At 47.9% G+C, this 16,753-nt stretch overlaps 7 protein-coding genes across 7 annotated transcripts; 4 read left to right on the forward strand and 3 right to left on the reverse strand.

The window, feature by feature from the left end:
• Positions 1-92: 92 nt before the first annotated feature.
• LTR84_009215 (uncharacterized protein) lies at positions 93-3,597 on the forward strand (the record flags this gene model as incomplete). The annotated part of the gene is made up of 2 exons (XM_064852756.1): positions 93-2,714; positions 2,767-3,597. The coding sequence occupies 2 exons, from the start codon at positions 93-95 to the stop codon at positions 3,595-3,597; spliced, it is 3,453 nt and encodes a 1,150-aa protein (XP_064700981.1).
• Positions 3,598-3,727: 130 nt separating this feature from the next.
• LTR84_009216 (uncharacterized protein) lies at positions 3,728-4,860 on the reverse strand (the record flags this gene model as incomplete). The annotated part of the gene is made up of 2 exons (XM_064852757.1): positions 3,728-4,660; positions 4,714-4,860. 2 exons carry the CDS (start codon positions 4,858-4,860, stop codon positions 3,728-3,730), a joined length of 1,080 nt encoding a protein of 359 aa, XP_064700982.1.
• Positions 4,861-5,810: 950 nt separating this feature from the next.
• On the forward strand, positions 5,811-6,689 carry LTR84_009217 (uncharacterized protein; the record flags this gene model as incomplete). The annotated part of the gene is made up of 1 exon (XM_064852758.1): positions 5,811-6,689. One exon carries the CDS (start codon positions 5,811-5,813, stop codon positions 6,687-6,689), a length of 879 nt encoding a protein of 292 aa, XP_064700983.1.
• Positions 6,690-8,696: 2,007 nt separating this feature from the next.
• LTR84_009218 (uncharacterized protein) lies at positions 8,697-9,526 on the forward strand (the record flags this gene model as incomplete). The annotated part of the gene is made up of 2 exons (XM_064852759.1): positions 8,697-9,131; positions 9,182-9,526. The coding sequence occupies 2 exons, from the start codon at positions 8,697-8,699 to the stop codon at positions 9,524-9,526; spliced, it is 780 nt and encodes a 259-aa protein (XP_064700984.1).
• Positions 9,527-10,077: 551 nt separating this feature from the next.
• LTR84_009219 (uncharacterized protein) lies at positions 10,078-10,613 on the forward strand (the record flags this gene model as incomplete). The annotated part of the gene is made up of 2 exons (XM_064852760.1): positions 10,078-10,527; positions 10,611-10,613. 2 exons carry the CDS (start codon positions 10,078-10,080, stop codon positions 10,611-10,613), a joined length of 453 nt encoding a protein of 150 aa, XP_064700985.1.
• Positions 10,614-11,652: 1,039 nt separating this feature from the next.
• On the reverse strand, positions 11,653-13,165 carry LTR84_009220 (uncharacterized protein; the record flags this gene model as incomplete). The annotated part of the gene is made up of 6 exons (XM_064852761.1): positions 11,653-11,754; positions 11,803-12,300; positions 12,357-12,484; positions 12,538-12,622; positions 12,683-12,808; positions 12,869-13,165. The coding sequence occupies 6 exons, from the start codon at positions 13,163-13,165 to the stop codon at positions 11,653-11,655; spliced, it is 1,236 nt and encodes a 411-aa protein (XP_064700986.1).
• Positions 13,166-14,110: 945 nt separating this feature from the next.
• LTR84_009221 (uncharacterized protein) lies at positions 14,111-16,190 on the reverse strand (the record flags this gene model as incomplete). Its single annotated transcript, XM_064852762.1, has 5 exons — positions 14,111-14,766; positions 14,895-15,366; positions 15,434-15,744; positions 15,794-16,129; positions 16,187-16,190. 5 exons carry the CDS (start codon positions 16,188-16,190, stop codon positions 14,111-14,113), a joined length of 1,779 nt encoding a protein of 592 aa, XP_064700987.1.
• Positions 16,191-16,753: the final 563 nt, after the last annotated feature.

The following is a 16,753-nucleotide window of genomic DNA, read 5'->3' on the forward strand; positions in this document are numbered from 1 at the left end:
ACAAACCCCGTATCCATTCCAAAATCCATTGAGAGTGTCTCACTGTACTAGAACGAATTTCATGATTCAGCGATCGCCTTAGTGTTGTCGTAATGGCAGCTCCTTCTGGCTCTCCCAGCTCAAAGAACCCCAGCTTTCTCACCCCACAAATGGACGATACGATAGCCAGAAGCCCGCATTCACGAGATACATCCTTGAGCAATCCGTTCCTGAGCCCGGTCGTCACACCTGCCCTTGCGAGCTCGGCATCTAGCGTTTCAGATGTTGACCTTGAGGGTGCCCTTCGACCAGATCCGGGAACCGAGGCCGATTTTGAGGTTCAAAATAATCCGTTCGCTTTCAGCCCTGGGCAGCTTAACAAACTACTAAGTCCAAAGTCACTTTCTGCTTATGTAGCCCTTGGAGGACTACGTGGGATTGAGCGAGGTCTTAGAACAAATGTCGAGAGTGGTCTCAGTATCGATGAGACATCGTTAAATGGGCACATTACTTTCGAAGATGCAAGTACTAATTCTACAGAACTCATCCAGACACCAAGCCTCAGTGCTAATCAGTCCACCCCTGCCACAAGCTCGGACACGAACGCTTTCAATGATCGTATTCGTGTTTATGCTCAGAATATCCTTCCGGCCAAAAAGGCAACTCCATTATGGAAACTGATGTGGAATGCATACAACGACAAAGTCCTGCTGCTTTTGACGGCTGCAGCCGCAATATCTCTCGCCCTTGGTCTCTACGAGACTTTCGGTGCAACGCACGAACCTGGAGCGCCGGCATCCGTAGATTGGGTCGAGGGCCTTGCAATCTGTGTGGCAATCATCATTGTTGTCGGAGTCGGATCTTTGAATGACTATCAAAAGGAGAAGGCCTTTGTCAAACTCAATACTCGAAAGGAGGACCGGGAGATTAAAGTGGTTCGATCCGGCAAGTCTTTCATGATGAATGTGCATGAAGTCCTTGTCGGGGATGTGCTTCACTTGGAGCCTGGAGATCTGGTCCCTGTTGATGGTCTCTTCATTCAAGGCCATGGGTTGAAGTGTGATGAATCCTCCGCTACTGGAGAATCTGATGCACTGAAGAAGACTGGTGGCATGGAGGTCATGAGGCTACTGGACGAAGGCCACCACGGTGTCAAAGAGCTCGACCCCTTTATCATCTCCGGAGCAAAGGTTCTCGAGGGTGTCGGCACCTATCTGTGCACTTCGGTCGGTGTCAACTCTAGCTTTGGAAAAATAATGATGTCTGTACGCACAGAGACAGAAGCGACTCCTTTACAAAAGAAGCTTGAGGGATTGGCAACTGCGATTGCCAAGCTCGGTGCGAGCGCAGCTGGCTTACTCTTCTTCATCCTTCTGTTCCGCTTTCTTGCCGGCCTGGGATCGGATATCAGAACAAGTGCTGAGAAGGCTTCGTCATTCATGGATATACTCATCGTTGCGATCACTATCATTGTGGTAGCCGTCCCTGAAGGTTTGCCTCTAGCGGTGACCCTAGCTCTAGCATTTGCCACTACTCGACTGCTAAAAGAAAACAACCTAGTCCGAGTTCTGCGTGCTTGTGAGACTATGGGAAATGCAACAACCATCTGCTCCGACAAGACAGGTACTCTGACAACAAACAAAATGACCGTCGTTGCTGGAACTTTCGGGAGCGCCAGCTTTGGCAAGTCCAGAGATGGTGAGTCGCGAAGTGCTCTCGACTTTGCACAGGCTTTGCCCAACGCCACCAAGCAACTTATTATCCAATCAGTTGCTATTAACTCTACCGCTTTTGAAGGGGATGGTGCTGATGGCTCTACATTCATTGGGTCCAAAACTGAGACTGCGCTGCTACAGTTCGCCAAAGATCATCTAGGCATGGGAAACTTGTCGCAGGAGAGAGCAAACAACACGGTCGTTCAGCTCATGCCGTTCGACTCCAGCAAAAAATGCATGGGCGCAGTCATCAAACTTCCCAAAGAGGACTATCGATTCTTTGTCAAAGGAGCGTCCGAGATCCTTTTGAGGAGCTCCACGTCCATCGCGGATTCGCAGCAGAAAGAAACAACAAAAATTTCACAATCAACGCGACGTTCTCTGGAGTCAACTATCGATTCTTACGCAAGACAATCTCTGCGTACTATCGGTCTCGTGTATCGAGATTTCCCGCAATGGCCTCCTCACTCTACTGGAGTCGAAGACGACTTCGACTTCGGTGGCATTCTGAACGAACTCACTTTCCTGGGCGTTGTCGGTATTCAGGATCCTGTCAGACCCGGTGTTCCAGAAGCTGTGGCGCTAGCAAAGCATGCAGGTGTTGTCGTCAGGATGGTTACGGGAGACAACGCCACTACTGCGCAGGCTATTGCAACTGAATGCGGGATTTACTCCGATGGTATCATCATGGAAGGACCCGACTTCCGCGTCCTCTCTGATGCACAGATGGAAGCTTGCCTGCCAAGGCTTCAGGTTCTCGCAAGATCATCCCCTGAGGATAAGCGAGTGCTTGTCTCCAAGCTCAAGGCTATGGGAGAAACTGTCGCTGCCACTGGAGATGGGACTAATGATGCACCAGCATTGAAAGCTGCTGACGTGGGATTTTCTATGGGTATTGCCGGTACCGAGGTCGCCAAAGAAGCATCTTCAATCGTTTTGATGGATGATAATTTTGCGTCAATTGTTACTGCCCTCAAATGGGGTCGTGCCGTTAATGATGCCGTACAGAAATTCCTCCAGGTACGTATTTCGTCGTATTCGGTCTCTTGATATTTATTGCTGACTCTCCTAGTTTCAAATCACAGTCAATATTACTGCTGTGCTTTTAGCATTCATTTCAGCTGTCTCCAGCTCGAAAATGCAGTCCGTCCTTACAGCCGTGCAACTCCTCTGGGTCAACTTGATCATGGACACGTTTGCAGCTCTAGCCCTGGCTACTGACCCTCCAACACCTAAGATCCTTGACCGGAAACCTCAAAGAAAGGGAGCTCGACTTATTACAATCAACATGTGGAAGATGATAATCGGGCAGGCGATCTTTCAGTTGACGATCACACTTATTCTATACTTTGCAGGCTCCAAAATACTAAAATACGACGAATCTCGAGAGCTGGAGCTCAATACCGTTATATTCAACACTTTTGTGTGGATGCAAATCTTTAACGAGTTCAATAATCGACGACTCGATAACAAGTTCAATATCTTCGAAGGTGTACACCGCAACAAGTTCTTTATCGTCATCAACTGCATTATGGTTGGAGCGCAGATCGCCATTGTTTTCGTTGGCGGAAAAGCATTCTCCATCACTAGAATCGATGGTACCCAGTGGGCAATCTGCATCGTCCTGGCGTTTTTGTCACTCCCTTGGGCGGTGTGTGTACGCTTGGTTCCAGATGCATGGTTTGAGAAACTGGCTACCTTCATCGGCAAGCCATTCCTTGTTGTTTATCGGGTTCTGTCACGAGTCAGTTCTAGAATGGGATCGTTCATCAGGCGCAGACGGGCATCTTCGGCCTCAGAGACCGTGGAGAGCTCCACCCCCGAGATCACTGTCACCGAGATTGGCAATGAGAAGAGTACAGCAACGACTTATGAGGGAGACCTAGAAAAGGGCAAGCTATAAGATTAGATTAGATACATCACCATGTATCAAAATTCGATAGATCAGAGGTTTAGATTTTCGGCCATAGAGGCTGAATGATGCTGCTTCGATGAGTCAGCTATGCGCGTATGCCGTTTACTTTGTCCACTAACTACCAAGAAAAGTTTTCATTGACCAATTTCTCCGACACCTTCCACAATCTCTCTGCTCCTTCATTTGATTCCGCCTTCGGGAGGATCTGGTCGCCGAATTGGCAGTCCAGCAAGAAGATACCATAGTTCTCCTTACCATTCTTTGCTTCAGGAGCCGTAAGACTAGGGTCCGTTGCAGCAACTAAAGTCGTGGCCGCTCCTGCTCCGAGTGACTTGATTGGGAAAGTGCCACTCTTCAACATCCCTGTGATTGCGGCGGTTGTTTCTGGTGAAGCATACCTACTCAACTCCGTGAAAATGACACCTGGATGAACTACCAAGCTCAAGATTCCGTGATTGGAGTAAAGACGCTTGTTTAGTCCAATACTGTACAGCGCATTTGCAACCTTGCTTTGATTGTACCCCTCAAGAGGGAGGTACGAGAGATTCTCCGGGTCTTTGCTTCCCCACGCGACGTGTACGCCGTATGCGGGCTGCTCCTCCTCTGGAAGGTCCTTGTTGACCTTCTCGAAGTTCATATCGCTCCATCGTATACCCGCAAAGGTGACGGATAGGGAGCTTACGTTAACAATCCTGACGGCGCCCTTCGGCTTCCCCCCAGCAGCCTTGAGAAGCTTGGGCATAATGCTGTTGGTAAAGACAAAATGGCCAATGTGATTCGTGGCGAACTGGATCTCTATTCCGTCTGCATTGAGAGTCCGCTCTGGGATGTTCATGATTCCTGCATTGTTGACTACGATGTCAATGGCTGGCACATCTGACCATGAAAGAACTTCATTTGCGGCAGCTCGAGCGCCACGCTGCGTAGAAAGATCAAGCTGAAGTGCACGGTAAGCGACCCCAGGATAGTTTGTTTTAAGTGCGTCGATGCTCTCTTGAACCTTGGTCGTGTTACGCCCAGCGATGATGACCAGGGCTGGAAATTGAGAAGCCTATCTCGCGCTGTTAGTATGATCTTGAGCCTTGAGGATGAGTCGACAATTACAAATGATTCTGCTGTGGAATATCCTATTCCTCCTTGGTTAACGCCTGTTATCAAAATAGTTTTCCCTTTGATTGAATCGGCATATGCAGCAGCGACTTCCAAACCCTCGGTTTCCCCACCAAAGTTAGGATTAGTGGTGGCCGTCATCTGGCTGGTCCTGATATAGATGTCTGGAAATAAGAGATAATGAATTGCTGAGAGCAATCGTCGAACCAAGTGAACTATGTATCGTATTTAAGCATCCTCCATCAACTGTATGAGGTGTCACTGAAGACGTTCCATGCGAGGCAACGAACTGGAGCCTTGCGTACTGCCTTCCAGGAGTGGCCAATTACCTCCATGACCGATGTGTGCCCATCTGCAACTAGCGATTAGTTGGCGATCTGGCCAATGATACGAGGATTGCTCTCGGACTTAGTCGTGTCTCCGATCGCACTTAGCCACCAATTCCGTGTTGGAGCCATTTCATCCTTCTTCGAGATCGTAAGAACCCTCGAGCAAGACCCTTTTCCTGAAGTAGGCTTCTTTCTAGAGACTAGTCCACTGGATCTTTAGACCAATCTTCAACACTACCTAAGCACGGAGTGGCAATAACCCGTCCATATATGGAAGGACGAGTCTTCAATGTTCAGTTCAGGGAGGACAAGGTGAATTTTGTTTCCTAGCTGCACTCTGAAGGCGCCAGTGTTTCTGAGCTGAACATCAATGATTTCGAGATGATCAGACTAGCGATGTGTGGACCTTCAGCCTTGTGTTCCTCCGAGTCCGTTGCTTTCGACAGCCTCGCTCACCCCAAAGCGGCAATTCGAGAACGAGCTCGTCCACAATTACCCCATCAATGATATTAGGTCCAATTGATACCCCATGTCCGTATACATCGTGCCACAAAACTACGTCGTCTTCGCACACAATTTCCTTAAACGTGTATTGTCTCAAATGCTTGCGCTTCATTCTGCTGACCCGAATGAATTACTTCCAACGACTTACGGTGGTATATAAGTCCCCGCCGCTCTGCATTTCATACCCGTGAGACAAGGAGAACTCCAAGGCCGGCACCAGATCAAGGATCAACAGTCATATATATTTTCGCCGACAAGATGCAGTGGCTCATCACTGGATGCTCTAGTGGCTTGGGCCTATCTCTGGCGCGTGCAGTACTCACACGTCCAGGTGAGAAAGTCATTGCTACCTCCAGAAATCCTTCGTCTTCGCCCGAAGCGGTCAACGAAATTATCAACCATGATAAGGCAGTGTGGGAGACGCTCGACGTGTCTGCACCAGATGTCGAGATCCAGCTTGCCAAAATTGTATCGAAGCATGGAGCCATCGATGTCCTGGTAAACAACGCCGGCTATGCCGCTGGTGGGGTCTTTGAGGTCACTCCGCTCGAGGCTTTGAGGCAGCAATTTGAGACAAACTTCTTCGGAGCTGTAAGATTGATGCAGGCTGTCGTTCCGGGAATGCGGACTTCCGGCAAAGGTGGTGTCATTGTGAATATATCCTCTAATGTCTTCTGGCAACCTCTTCCGGTCATATCGGCATATTCGGCGAGCAAATGGGCTCTTGAAGGATTCTCGGAAGCAATCGCTGGTGAAATCTCCCCATTCAACATTAGGATGATTATTGCTGAACCTGGTGGCATGCGGACTTCATTTCTCGAGCCCTCAAAGATGTCGAGCTTGAATGTGGATCTCCCTGCGACGTACAGGGGCACTATCGCTGAGACTTTGTACGAGATGTTCGCTGCAATGCATGGAGAGCAGGCTCTCGATCCAGAGAGATCGGCACGTGCCCTTGTGAAAGAGGTTCTTGAGCCAACTTCCATGAAGAATGATGAGACCGGAGCACCTCAAAACATATTGAGGCTGCAGCTCGGCAAAGAAACGGTTGGCACGATGCAGAAGAAAATCATGACCTTCCAGACAGAAGCTGAAGTTTTTCAGGCGCAAGCCTTTGCATGTGATTTTGATGCTTAGGACAGAGAAGCCAGATATTGTCTCTGGTTCAAGGTCTGAACGCAATACTCGTCTCAGGTTAATATTAAGTACTTACACAACCAATATGAAGTCATCCAATATTGAGGACGACTGTCAACGCATGAAAACAAAATGAACCTCGTGTATGTATGTCGAAATCTTGAGGGAGAAAGATTACCGATATACTACGCATGTGTTCGAGAACTTTCATTCTAAATTCACTGGTAGGATCGCACATCTCTTCATGCAACTACATTATATGTATATAGACATCAACCTTAGAGCCGTGGTATGAGTAAGAATGGGTTTCTCGGATGACAGTACACTAGTATTGGGGAGTTGACATTTAAATTGATGAGGGCTTTTTGGAAGAGGTCCTGCCTTAATTCTGCGAAGCTACTATGCTTGTTTAGTACACAAGAATCACAATAAATTGTGCTGACATATCAAGTCCTTCACCGATGCACAGGGGGTCCCCGTAACTTAAGCCCCGGGTAATAAATGCACTGTCAGAAGTTAGTGCAACCCACTAAATTTCGAGTCTCGCATGGGTTCCAGATAAATGACCAGACTTAAAATATACCAAGTGCCTCCAGTGCATGCCTGCTGAAATCTTCCTCACTTCTAAAGTCTTTGTGACGAAGCAATGTCAGAGACTAGCCATCTTTTAGATTCTGTTGTCACAATGTCCGGATACCTACAGATTGAATCGGATTCTTGGTATCACGTCCAAGATCCCAGGAAGAGAAAACAAATTCAAGACAGATTAGCTCAACGCGCAAGAAGTATGTAAGCAGCACGAGATGATCCATCACATGATGGCTAAATGGCTGGGTTCGCAGGGAAGCGACTTGCAGAATCCAGGAATGACAGTGTCGCGCCAACAGTTCCGCGGCAGCGTAATGCAACACTGTATTCGATAACTCTCGATGAGAGGCGAGAAGAGACTTCAACAAGCGGCGAATCGACGCTCGAAAGCAGCAGCTGTACAGTTATTGAGTCCCCGGCTCGTTCTTCCCAATCTACGGCCAACTCTTGTGATGGTTCAGATCTCGGATATTGCCATGCTCCGATGCGCAGTTCCTCAGTTTTTGCCGCTCTCTTCACAAATGGACTGATCCTAGGATTACGCTGTGGAATACAAATCCCTATTCTCTCGCCGCCTTGCACCGCAAAAGTTCCACCATCACTTCGCCCAACCAAGCTGCAGATGACAGTTCTTCATATTCCATGGATTGATCGTTTCCCATTTCCAAAAATGAGAGATAATGTCATACGATTGAGTTGCGACGGGTTTGACGAGGACGAATTATTCTCGGACATCTTCATCGGAGAGAGCTTCCTTATCACCCCAGGGTCGCTGAGTTGGGATGCGGAGGGATGGACCATGGTCAAGAGCTTCCAAATCAAATGGGGACATTTATTTCTCTGACAATCGGGTTGCTTTTGAGGGCTCAGTGCGCCTGAGTGACAATCGAAACATGTTGCTATTGGTCGGGATCTAATGTTTCAGCCTGGCATTGGACAGCTTTGCCAGAGATAGGCCGAAAATGCTAACTCCTCAACTCAGCATATTATATCCAATAAGCTCTAAGAGTCTGCCCGGGTTTGTTTGGACTATTTATTTCTGACTGTCAGAAAATTGGAGTACAACCGTCACACGTCGTAATCCAGACCAGTGAATCAGTAATACCAAGACCCCTTCCTTCCCCACGTTTGCTCGCTCGGGGTTCCAGTCGAGGCGACAGCGTCCAGCCACTACAGACTAGCCTTTACTTGTTTCTGACTGTACATGTTTGGATCCTCCGCTTTACGACGGGCGACACGAAACGTGTACATAAATGAAAGCAATGGAGGCCTGGTTGGGAGAACAGAATCTCAGGAACCAATTCCATTACCATCTTCACCAACCTTCGCCGTTCCTTGTCAATCAGTCGCCCAATTTACTCGATCCAACAGCACGTCTTTACATCTACGAACTAAAAACCCTCGGCCAATTCAGACAAGATGACAAAACCAACAATAGTTCTAGTACCTGGTTCCTTCGCCGTCCCAGAACTCTATAATCCTATATTCGATGCTGTTCGCCAGAGAGGCCGCGAGATAGGAGGTGTGCATCTTCCGAGTGTAGGTCTCAAGCCTCGTGAGGGTCGCCCCGGCAATCCTCCAACTATGTATGATGACGCAGAACATATTAGCAAGGAAATAGAGCGACTATCAGACGAAGGCAAGGATGTTATTGTCATCGGCCATTCGTATGGAGGAGTTCCAGTCTCCCAATCTGGAAAGGGGCTAAGCAAGGAGGAAAGGCAGAAGCAAGGGAAATCTGGTGGATTGGTTCGCCTTGCTTATCTGACGTGCTTAGTCCCAGGTCTCGGTGGTAGTGCTAGAGATGTTCTAGCTGATGTGCCGGATGAGCACAAAGTGGAAATGAAAGTCCTCGTCAGTGACCCTGCCCCATGCAATTGAGTATTCATTGACAAGTACACTAGGACAGTGGATGGATGGTGCACGACAACCCGGAATCAACAGCTCGAATCTGTTTTTCGCTCGGGGATTTGGAGGAGGGAACAGCAATCGTGAAGACATTTCCTATGCATTCGGCAGTCAGCTTTGTCAATCCCCTGACATATGCTCGTTTCACGGACGTTCCATGCTCTTACCTTCTTTGCGAGCAAGATTTATGTATCCCAGCAAGTGTGCAGAAAGCAGGAATCGACATGATCGAGAAAGAGAGTGGGAGGAAAGTGGATGTGACTAGCATCTACGCTGATCACATTCCAAATGTCACCTCGCCAAAGGAAACAATTGATTGGATAGTAGGACTTGATGCATAAAAAGTAACTAGAGGTGTGAGGCCACTGCCGGATAAGGTCACGGTCCACGCAGAGAGCCTGACAGCATGGTAGTTAAGCTCGCCGGATTCCTTGAGAGCTACATTGATCGCGGTGCGTACACTTTTATTCGGCCGGTACACTTGTCAATAGCGCCAAATACCACTCTGATGAGCAAGAGCCGCAGATTTGACCCACACGTATCTATAGATCCACATCAATGGGATATGATCGTCTATGGGGTACTAAATACAATGGATTGGACCGAGCCTTATCAGTAGATAAACTCCAACCCTTCTGACGCTCCCACCCGCATTTTCATGCAGTGTCAGAAGAGTAGCCGTTGTTGATAAAACATTACTAAGTATGGTGGACCTCGCCGCTACACACTGATTGCAAATCGTATGTATGATAAGTTCAGCTTACCAACTATTATAATTCGCCAGGTCTGAATTGAGGAAAATGGGCCATATAAGTTAAGGTCAGTGCTGTATCAGAATTTCATTCCACATATCTTTACGAGAGGCCGGTCTTGTACTACTATCGCTTCAGCTATGTCTTCAACTGTGGTCTTGATCAGTGGTGCCAATAGAGGGATCGGCAAAGCCCTGCTTGAGCGATATCTGGTGAGACCAAATTATATTGTTGTTGCAGCCAATCGCAACCCCGAACATATCTCCTCAAAAGACCTTACCAAGCTTCCAAAGCATTCGGATAGTCAACTCATTGTCGTCAAAGTTGATGGTACAAGTGAGCATGACTCCGCGAATGCGGTAAAGGAACTCGAGAAGGAAGGAATAAAGTATATCGACCTTGTCATCGCTAATGCTGGTGTTGCTTCATCATTTGGAAAAGTCTCTGAGATAAGCATTATTGATGTCAAAGCCACTTTTGAGCCCAATGTTTATGGTGTTGTGCGCCTGTATCAAGCTGTGCTGCCCCTACTGCTGAGATCCAAAGCCCCGAGATGGGCCACTGTAGGTTCAGTGGCTGGAAGTATCGAGGTAAGTACCACCAGTTTTTCTGAAGCTGCATGCCATCACATTATGCCGTGAAGTCAAGTTACAGACAGCTAATATTTATCTAGTAAGCATGAAACCCCCTTTAACTCATTATTTCCGGCAACATTCCCCAACGAGAGAGGCGTTGGATGTCAGAGAGTGAGCATAAAGCACGTTCAATCACTAAATATGATGCATCAGGAAGCAGCCACCGATCCCAAATGCTGCGTATGGTCCATCTAAAGCTGCCGTGCACTGGTTCACGAAGAGAATCAACGAAGAAGAAGATAAATTGGTTGCTTTCGTGGTCACTCCTGGGTACTTATCAAACCTCTCTGCTGCGTTATATAATTGCTGAAAATAAACCACAGCTGGGTTCCGACAGATATGGGTACTTTTGGCGCGAAACATTTTGGCATTGAAGATGCCCCGGACAGCCTTGATGAGTCTATTGATGGTATGGTGAGGTTGTTCGACGTAGCTACGAAGGGAAGCCATGGAGGTAGATTTTGGAATTTCCATGGCGAACAAGAGCCTTGGTAGCTTGCGGTTCATTCAGTGAGTCAGATGATAGGTGGAGTTGTCAAACCATAACACTGGATTTGAATCACCCAATTGACCACTTGTTCTAACGAAGAGGTGAGTTATAAGGCTGCCATCCCCAAAGTATCTCAGAGCATACCGACAGCGAGGTTTTCATGGAGCCTCCTGCCTCTCAGTAAAGTAGATGTTCGACTCGGCATGTAAGCTGGTCAGGTGCATAGTATATATTGCCTTCCTATGTCAATGACCCTGAGTCTATTCAAACGGGCTATACTGTGTATCTGAACCCTGCAAGACCTTCGATTGTCAATTTGCCCTCTTCTGACCTTCGATTCGAGAGCTTAAAGTGCACCGACAAGAATGCCACAACAACTAGGATCATTAAGTTGCAAGATATCAGTCCATAAAACCCTGGGCGATATCCTGGAGCGTCTTGTGATCGAAAAATCAAAGAACCAGTCACCCCACCAATGCCACCAAAGCTGACCATCATTGCGGAGCAAAATGCTCGTTTCCATTGGCCCCGAATATTGTTAGCCTTGTGAAATATTATCAGTAAAGACAGCTGAAAGCCAGCACCAAGTTTTAGCCTACCTGATATACCATCATAGCAGGTAGATTCGCATGGGTTCCAGCCGTTGTCAAAAAAACCCCAAAATATCGAGTACCTGCAGTACTTGCGAACCCCTGGTAAATTGTCAGTTCACACAGTTATCGTTATTGTACTGGACATACCATAATTGGAAGGCCTATGAGACATAGTGTAGCATTGAAAGCCACGATGGGTCCTCTGATGCGGTATTTGTCGCCAACCCATGAGGTTGCCAGCATCATTATTCCAGCAAAGCCAAAAGGTGGAGCTACCAGACACTGGGCTGCTGCAACCGAAAAGCCCATACTTTGTCGTAGAATGATGGGAAGAAAGAACCCAATCCCGGTGGCGTTAGTGACGACGCCAAAGAAGATCATTGCAAAACCCCAAACCTTGGGATCGAGGCCAGAGGATGCCCATCTCTTGAAGTTCCATGGCTCCGGCTCAACATCGTCTCGGTCTTTCGACAGCTGGCGAATCACAAATTTCAGCTCTCGTTCGCTCAGGAAGCGCCAGGATTTCTTCAAAGATCGGTCTGGGAAGTCTATGAGGAGAAAATACCCCACAATTCCAACGACACAGGTAAATATGCCTTCAATGATGAAAATCCATCTCCAGCCTGAGAGTCCGGCTATACCGTTCTATTCGGTGTTCATCAGTGAGCGCTTCTAGAAAGTGGCTCTGGGATGTTCTTTACCATCTGCATGAGACCGTATGCCAGGATGCCGGCAAACCCAGATGCAAGAGAGCCAATCAGATAGAAAAAGGAGTACCTCTTATGCATATCATATCTCGAATACCACGTCGAGATCAAGTACACGCAAGCTGACGAGAGTACTTGTCAGGTTCGACATTGAGGAAAATTGATTGTCACCTACCAGGGAAAAAGCCTGCTTCAAGCACTCCCAGTAGCAATCGGAGGCCCAGAAGCGCAGTCCATGTCTGTGGAAAGCCAAATCCAATCTGAAGATGTCAACATCGACTCGTGAAGCCTAGAGCAACACCGGCACAGGACGTACTTACCATAACAACGCCAAAAGCGAACGTGGTTCCAGCAAGGAAGAATCGTGGTCCAATCTTTCGGCATAGAATGGTCGCAGGTGCCTGGAAAACGCAGTATGTAGCAAAGAAAGCTAACACCACCACCGACTGCTAAAAATGTGAGCTCCTGTCCATAATATTCACACTGTCAGACGGCTATGGACTGACATATCTATAGCCGACAGTCAACTGAAGCTCCGTGGTTAGACCAGCTATGGCTGCGGCTCCAACATTGTTCCTGTCCATCACACTAATCGTGTACATGAATCCACATGTCACAATCAGCCGTCGATCAATCCGTCGTTTGATCTTACGCCAATCCTCGCGAGTGAATTCTAAGTCGAACTCATCTTCGTCGGAAGTTTCCTTGGACTTGCGTGTCAATGCTTCCTCGACATGAATGTCCGTTTGTTTCTCCAGTGAGATCGTGTCGAGCACTTCTGTGGTCGTTGCTCTATGTTGCATTTTGATCGAGGTAGAAAGGGTAGCGCATATGAAGATTTAGCAAAGATCCATTGATGAAGTTAGACTTATGTACCAGGACAATACGTATCATCTTATATGTAATGAGTGCCAATACCCAGTGTACTCCGCATGATCGACACGCTCTTTTCCTTTGTTTCAAAAAGCTGTTCGTTGTGATATGGTCGCCAAGTCTGGTGCATCAACTCGAGGACTCTGTCGCTGCGGGTAGTTGCCGTGTATTGCCGCACATTTGCCAGCCTGAGGATTACTGCAGTTCTGGTTCGAAGTCGTGGCCGACCGAATGAGTGGAGATTCGATCGCCAGGACGAGATCTCCAATTCCTTCCAACAAGGAAACTTTTAAGCCATGGACCAGTCCCAATTTGCGCCTGATATCAAGGCTAGCAGCTGCCCTCTCCTCTACCGACAACTCGAATGCTTTGCGGCCGAGGCTCCACATCGCTTCAAGTCCACACACATACTGGCTCCGTTGTGTAGCAAATATCTGGGGTCTCCAGAAATTTGTCTTTGTCACCAAGTTGCGGGGGCCCCAGGCTGGAGTCGGCAAACTATCGGTAACGTGTACTATCGATATTGGTACACGTAGCCGCACTTGTGGATGGGAATCGAAAGTGCGCGGGAAGATGAGCTGTACAATGGACAGGCTGTTTGTCATGGTCTCCCAATCTTGGGGTTTGATTAATTGACCTGACATACCGTAGGAATGGAGCGCCACAACTCTGAAGCATAATATTCATCGTATTGTGGTTTCTGCGAGAGACACAGTGCTGTTTCAGGCCGAAGGCGTGAATACTAGTCATCTACCGCTTCCTCAACCCTGCCACTTTGCTGATTCCACCCCTGCGTCCACTGTGCCTATGTCTGAAAGCGGAAGATCTGTGACATATCAGGATAGCATGGAACAAGTTTTCATGAAGCCAGTAACTCATTTCTTGACGGTCTCAGTCCTTTTCTCCAACTCAACTGGGCCACGATATTCAGTAGCAATCTCAGATAGCATGTATTCATCATCATTGAGATGGTGAAAGCGAAACCAGAAGACAACTGTCTGCACCGCAAGGACAATGGCAGGACCTGCCCACATCCAGATCAGATGGGGATCTTTAGTGACCGGGATAAGTATCTCTCCGAGAGCACTCGACAACGCATTCATGAAAAGGAAGATGGCCATCACTAGACCTCTCATACTCGGTGGCGATCGAGCATATGCAATCTCATATGCTGTGACTTGACAGAAGCACTCAGACACTGCTCCGAGGACAACATTAGGGACTTGTAACCAGATGCTCAAGTGGCTGACACCATCGCACGTGGAGGCGTAGTATCCGCAAGGCGAGGTCTTGTATACTTTCCACTGGACAATGGCACCAATCACGCCAGAAACAGTTGCCAGAAAGAAACCAAATGTAATGCGGTTGATGCGACCAAACTTGATGTTGTATCGAGCCAGGGTAGGGTAAAACACGTATGTTAAGAACGGAACGGTGACAATGATTGTCAATGGGTTAAAATTTCCCAACAGGTCATTGGGAGCCCCATTGGTAGTCATGCTCGCGCCTTGGTTATTGGCTACGGAGCCGACTCCACCATCGTTTAGGTATCAGACGGGGAAATAGAAAAACACCTCGGTGGCAGCTTTAGTAAGAGGTCAGAATGAATCATCTAAGTGCATATCACCACTGTGGGACTTGATGCTGACAGCGACTTACCAACGGTTCTTCGCACATCTTCGACGTTCTTGTCACTCCATGAGACCTGTATACCCTTGGAAGAAAGTGCCTCAGGCTTGACAGAATCCCAGAAACCTTGCTTCCAGATACGAAAATTGTTTTGTTTGAGAGCAGTTCCGATGATTTGGAGCGCTTGTGTTAGTTCCGAGGCACCCGAAGCTGGGGTGCGGTAGGTCCTCTTATAGATGAGTGCCAGAAGGATAGGTAATGAAAAGTATATGATTCCTGACTCAAGAAAAGCCAACCAGAAACCAATCAGTTTCTCCGAATATGTTGTGGCAAGCATAAAGAAAGCACCGACGTTGACAAATCCGTAGAAGATGAGCATGGTCCGTGAAGCTGTCGTTTCCGGATCCACGATAACTCTCTCGCCAGATTTCAGCGTTTTGATGTAGGGTTTCTGATGGCGGTTCTGGTCAAGCACAGTGGGCGCGATGTTAGGTTTGAATATCTAGAAGGTTACAGTCAGCGATCCGGGTAGACGCCGAGGATATCACTTCCACGAAGAGAATACTTACTCCTGCGCCGAGTGCCAGAAGTAACAAGCCGATGATGAATGGAAGAGCAGCGTGCGATTTACCCTTTTGCAATACTGAGGGTATCGCACCAACGATCTGTACGATATGGGCAACACCACAGATCAACACACCAACAACGATTGCGTAGTATCTTCCGACGTAAACATCTGCCCACCAACCCCCAAAGATTGGAATGACATAAGACAAAAACAAGAAGAGCAGAGTCAGTCCTGAACCAGCTTGAAGACCCATACCAAGGGCACCGGCAGTTTTCTGAGTATGCCTAGGGGGCGCACCGGCTCCATTACCACCTGTTCTGTCATCAGCAGGATGGTTCATATCAAAAATCAAGGAGCGTACCTTCGGGCAAGGGAAATTGTATAAAGTTAGAGAAGACTGCCTTGGCTCCATAGTATGACGCACGCTCTGCGAATTCGACAATGCAAAGTGCGAACGATACCAACGGCATATTGGCAGCGACCTTCCTAAGTGTTTTCAATTCTTCCTCAGTTGGGGGTGGATAATTCTCGTAGTCATAGTCATCCGATGAAGTCGAGGTGTGGGAGTTGGTGCCCTTTGCCTGTGCTTCTGTATCATGTGGCAGGCTTATTGAAAGTCTTCCTGTCTTCTCATCCACAGTGAGCGACGGGCGAGTAGCGATGACCTCGCCGAGGACGTTGTCACTACCATGAACGGCTGCGTAGAGGTGATCAGTAGTGTTGATTTCATCTTGTGTGGCATACGAGCACTTACCCATCCTGACGTTACTCAATTCAACTGCAAAGTTGGTTGATGGTCTCTGATATGGAGGCAGAGATCACGACCCGGAGACCAAAGAACACACAACCTGTTTAAATACCGATATCTGGTACTGTAGCACATGTTTGATAGACAGACTGGCATCGACTTATCCAGCGAACGATGTAACCCCTCAGTCCTGTGAGGTTGCACGACTTTGTTGATGCCACCTGATGCCAGTTGACGAAGCTCAAGTGGTTGTGGATCAGATTGATCTTTTTAGCCGTTCATGGCCTCATTTGCTGAGGCATTCGCCGGTTGGTACCACGATGTACTAGTTCGATCATTTAGCTAACACTGCAGAAGATCTGTCTTCGTAATGGTACAAGCTAGTTTCAGGATTGATTCCACCGGATCTGCGAGCTTTCTATCAGAGGAACGACGACCATAATTTTCAGTAATCGCGGACGCAAACGAAGCTCGAGAGCAGTTCGTTCCTACCCAATCAGGAGGCTGTATTGTAGATGCTTGCCAGAGTCTAGGAGTGATCACTTTGGCCTCGTGGGGGTAGGTAGACCATTG

Source organism: Exophiala bonariae, assembly GCF_035927105.1.
Source record: "Exophiala bonariae strain CCFEE 5792 chromosome Unknown scaffold_37, whole genome shotgun sequence".
Classification (NCBI taxonomy): domain Eukaryota; kingdom Fungi; phylum Ascomycota; class Eurotiomycetes; order Chaetothyriales; family Herpotrichiellaceae; genus Exophiala; species Exophiala bonariae.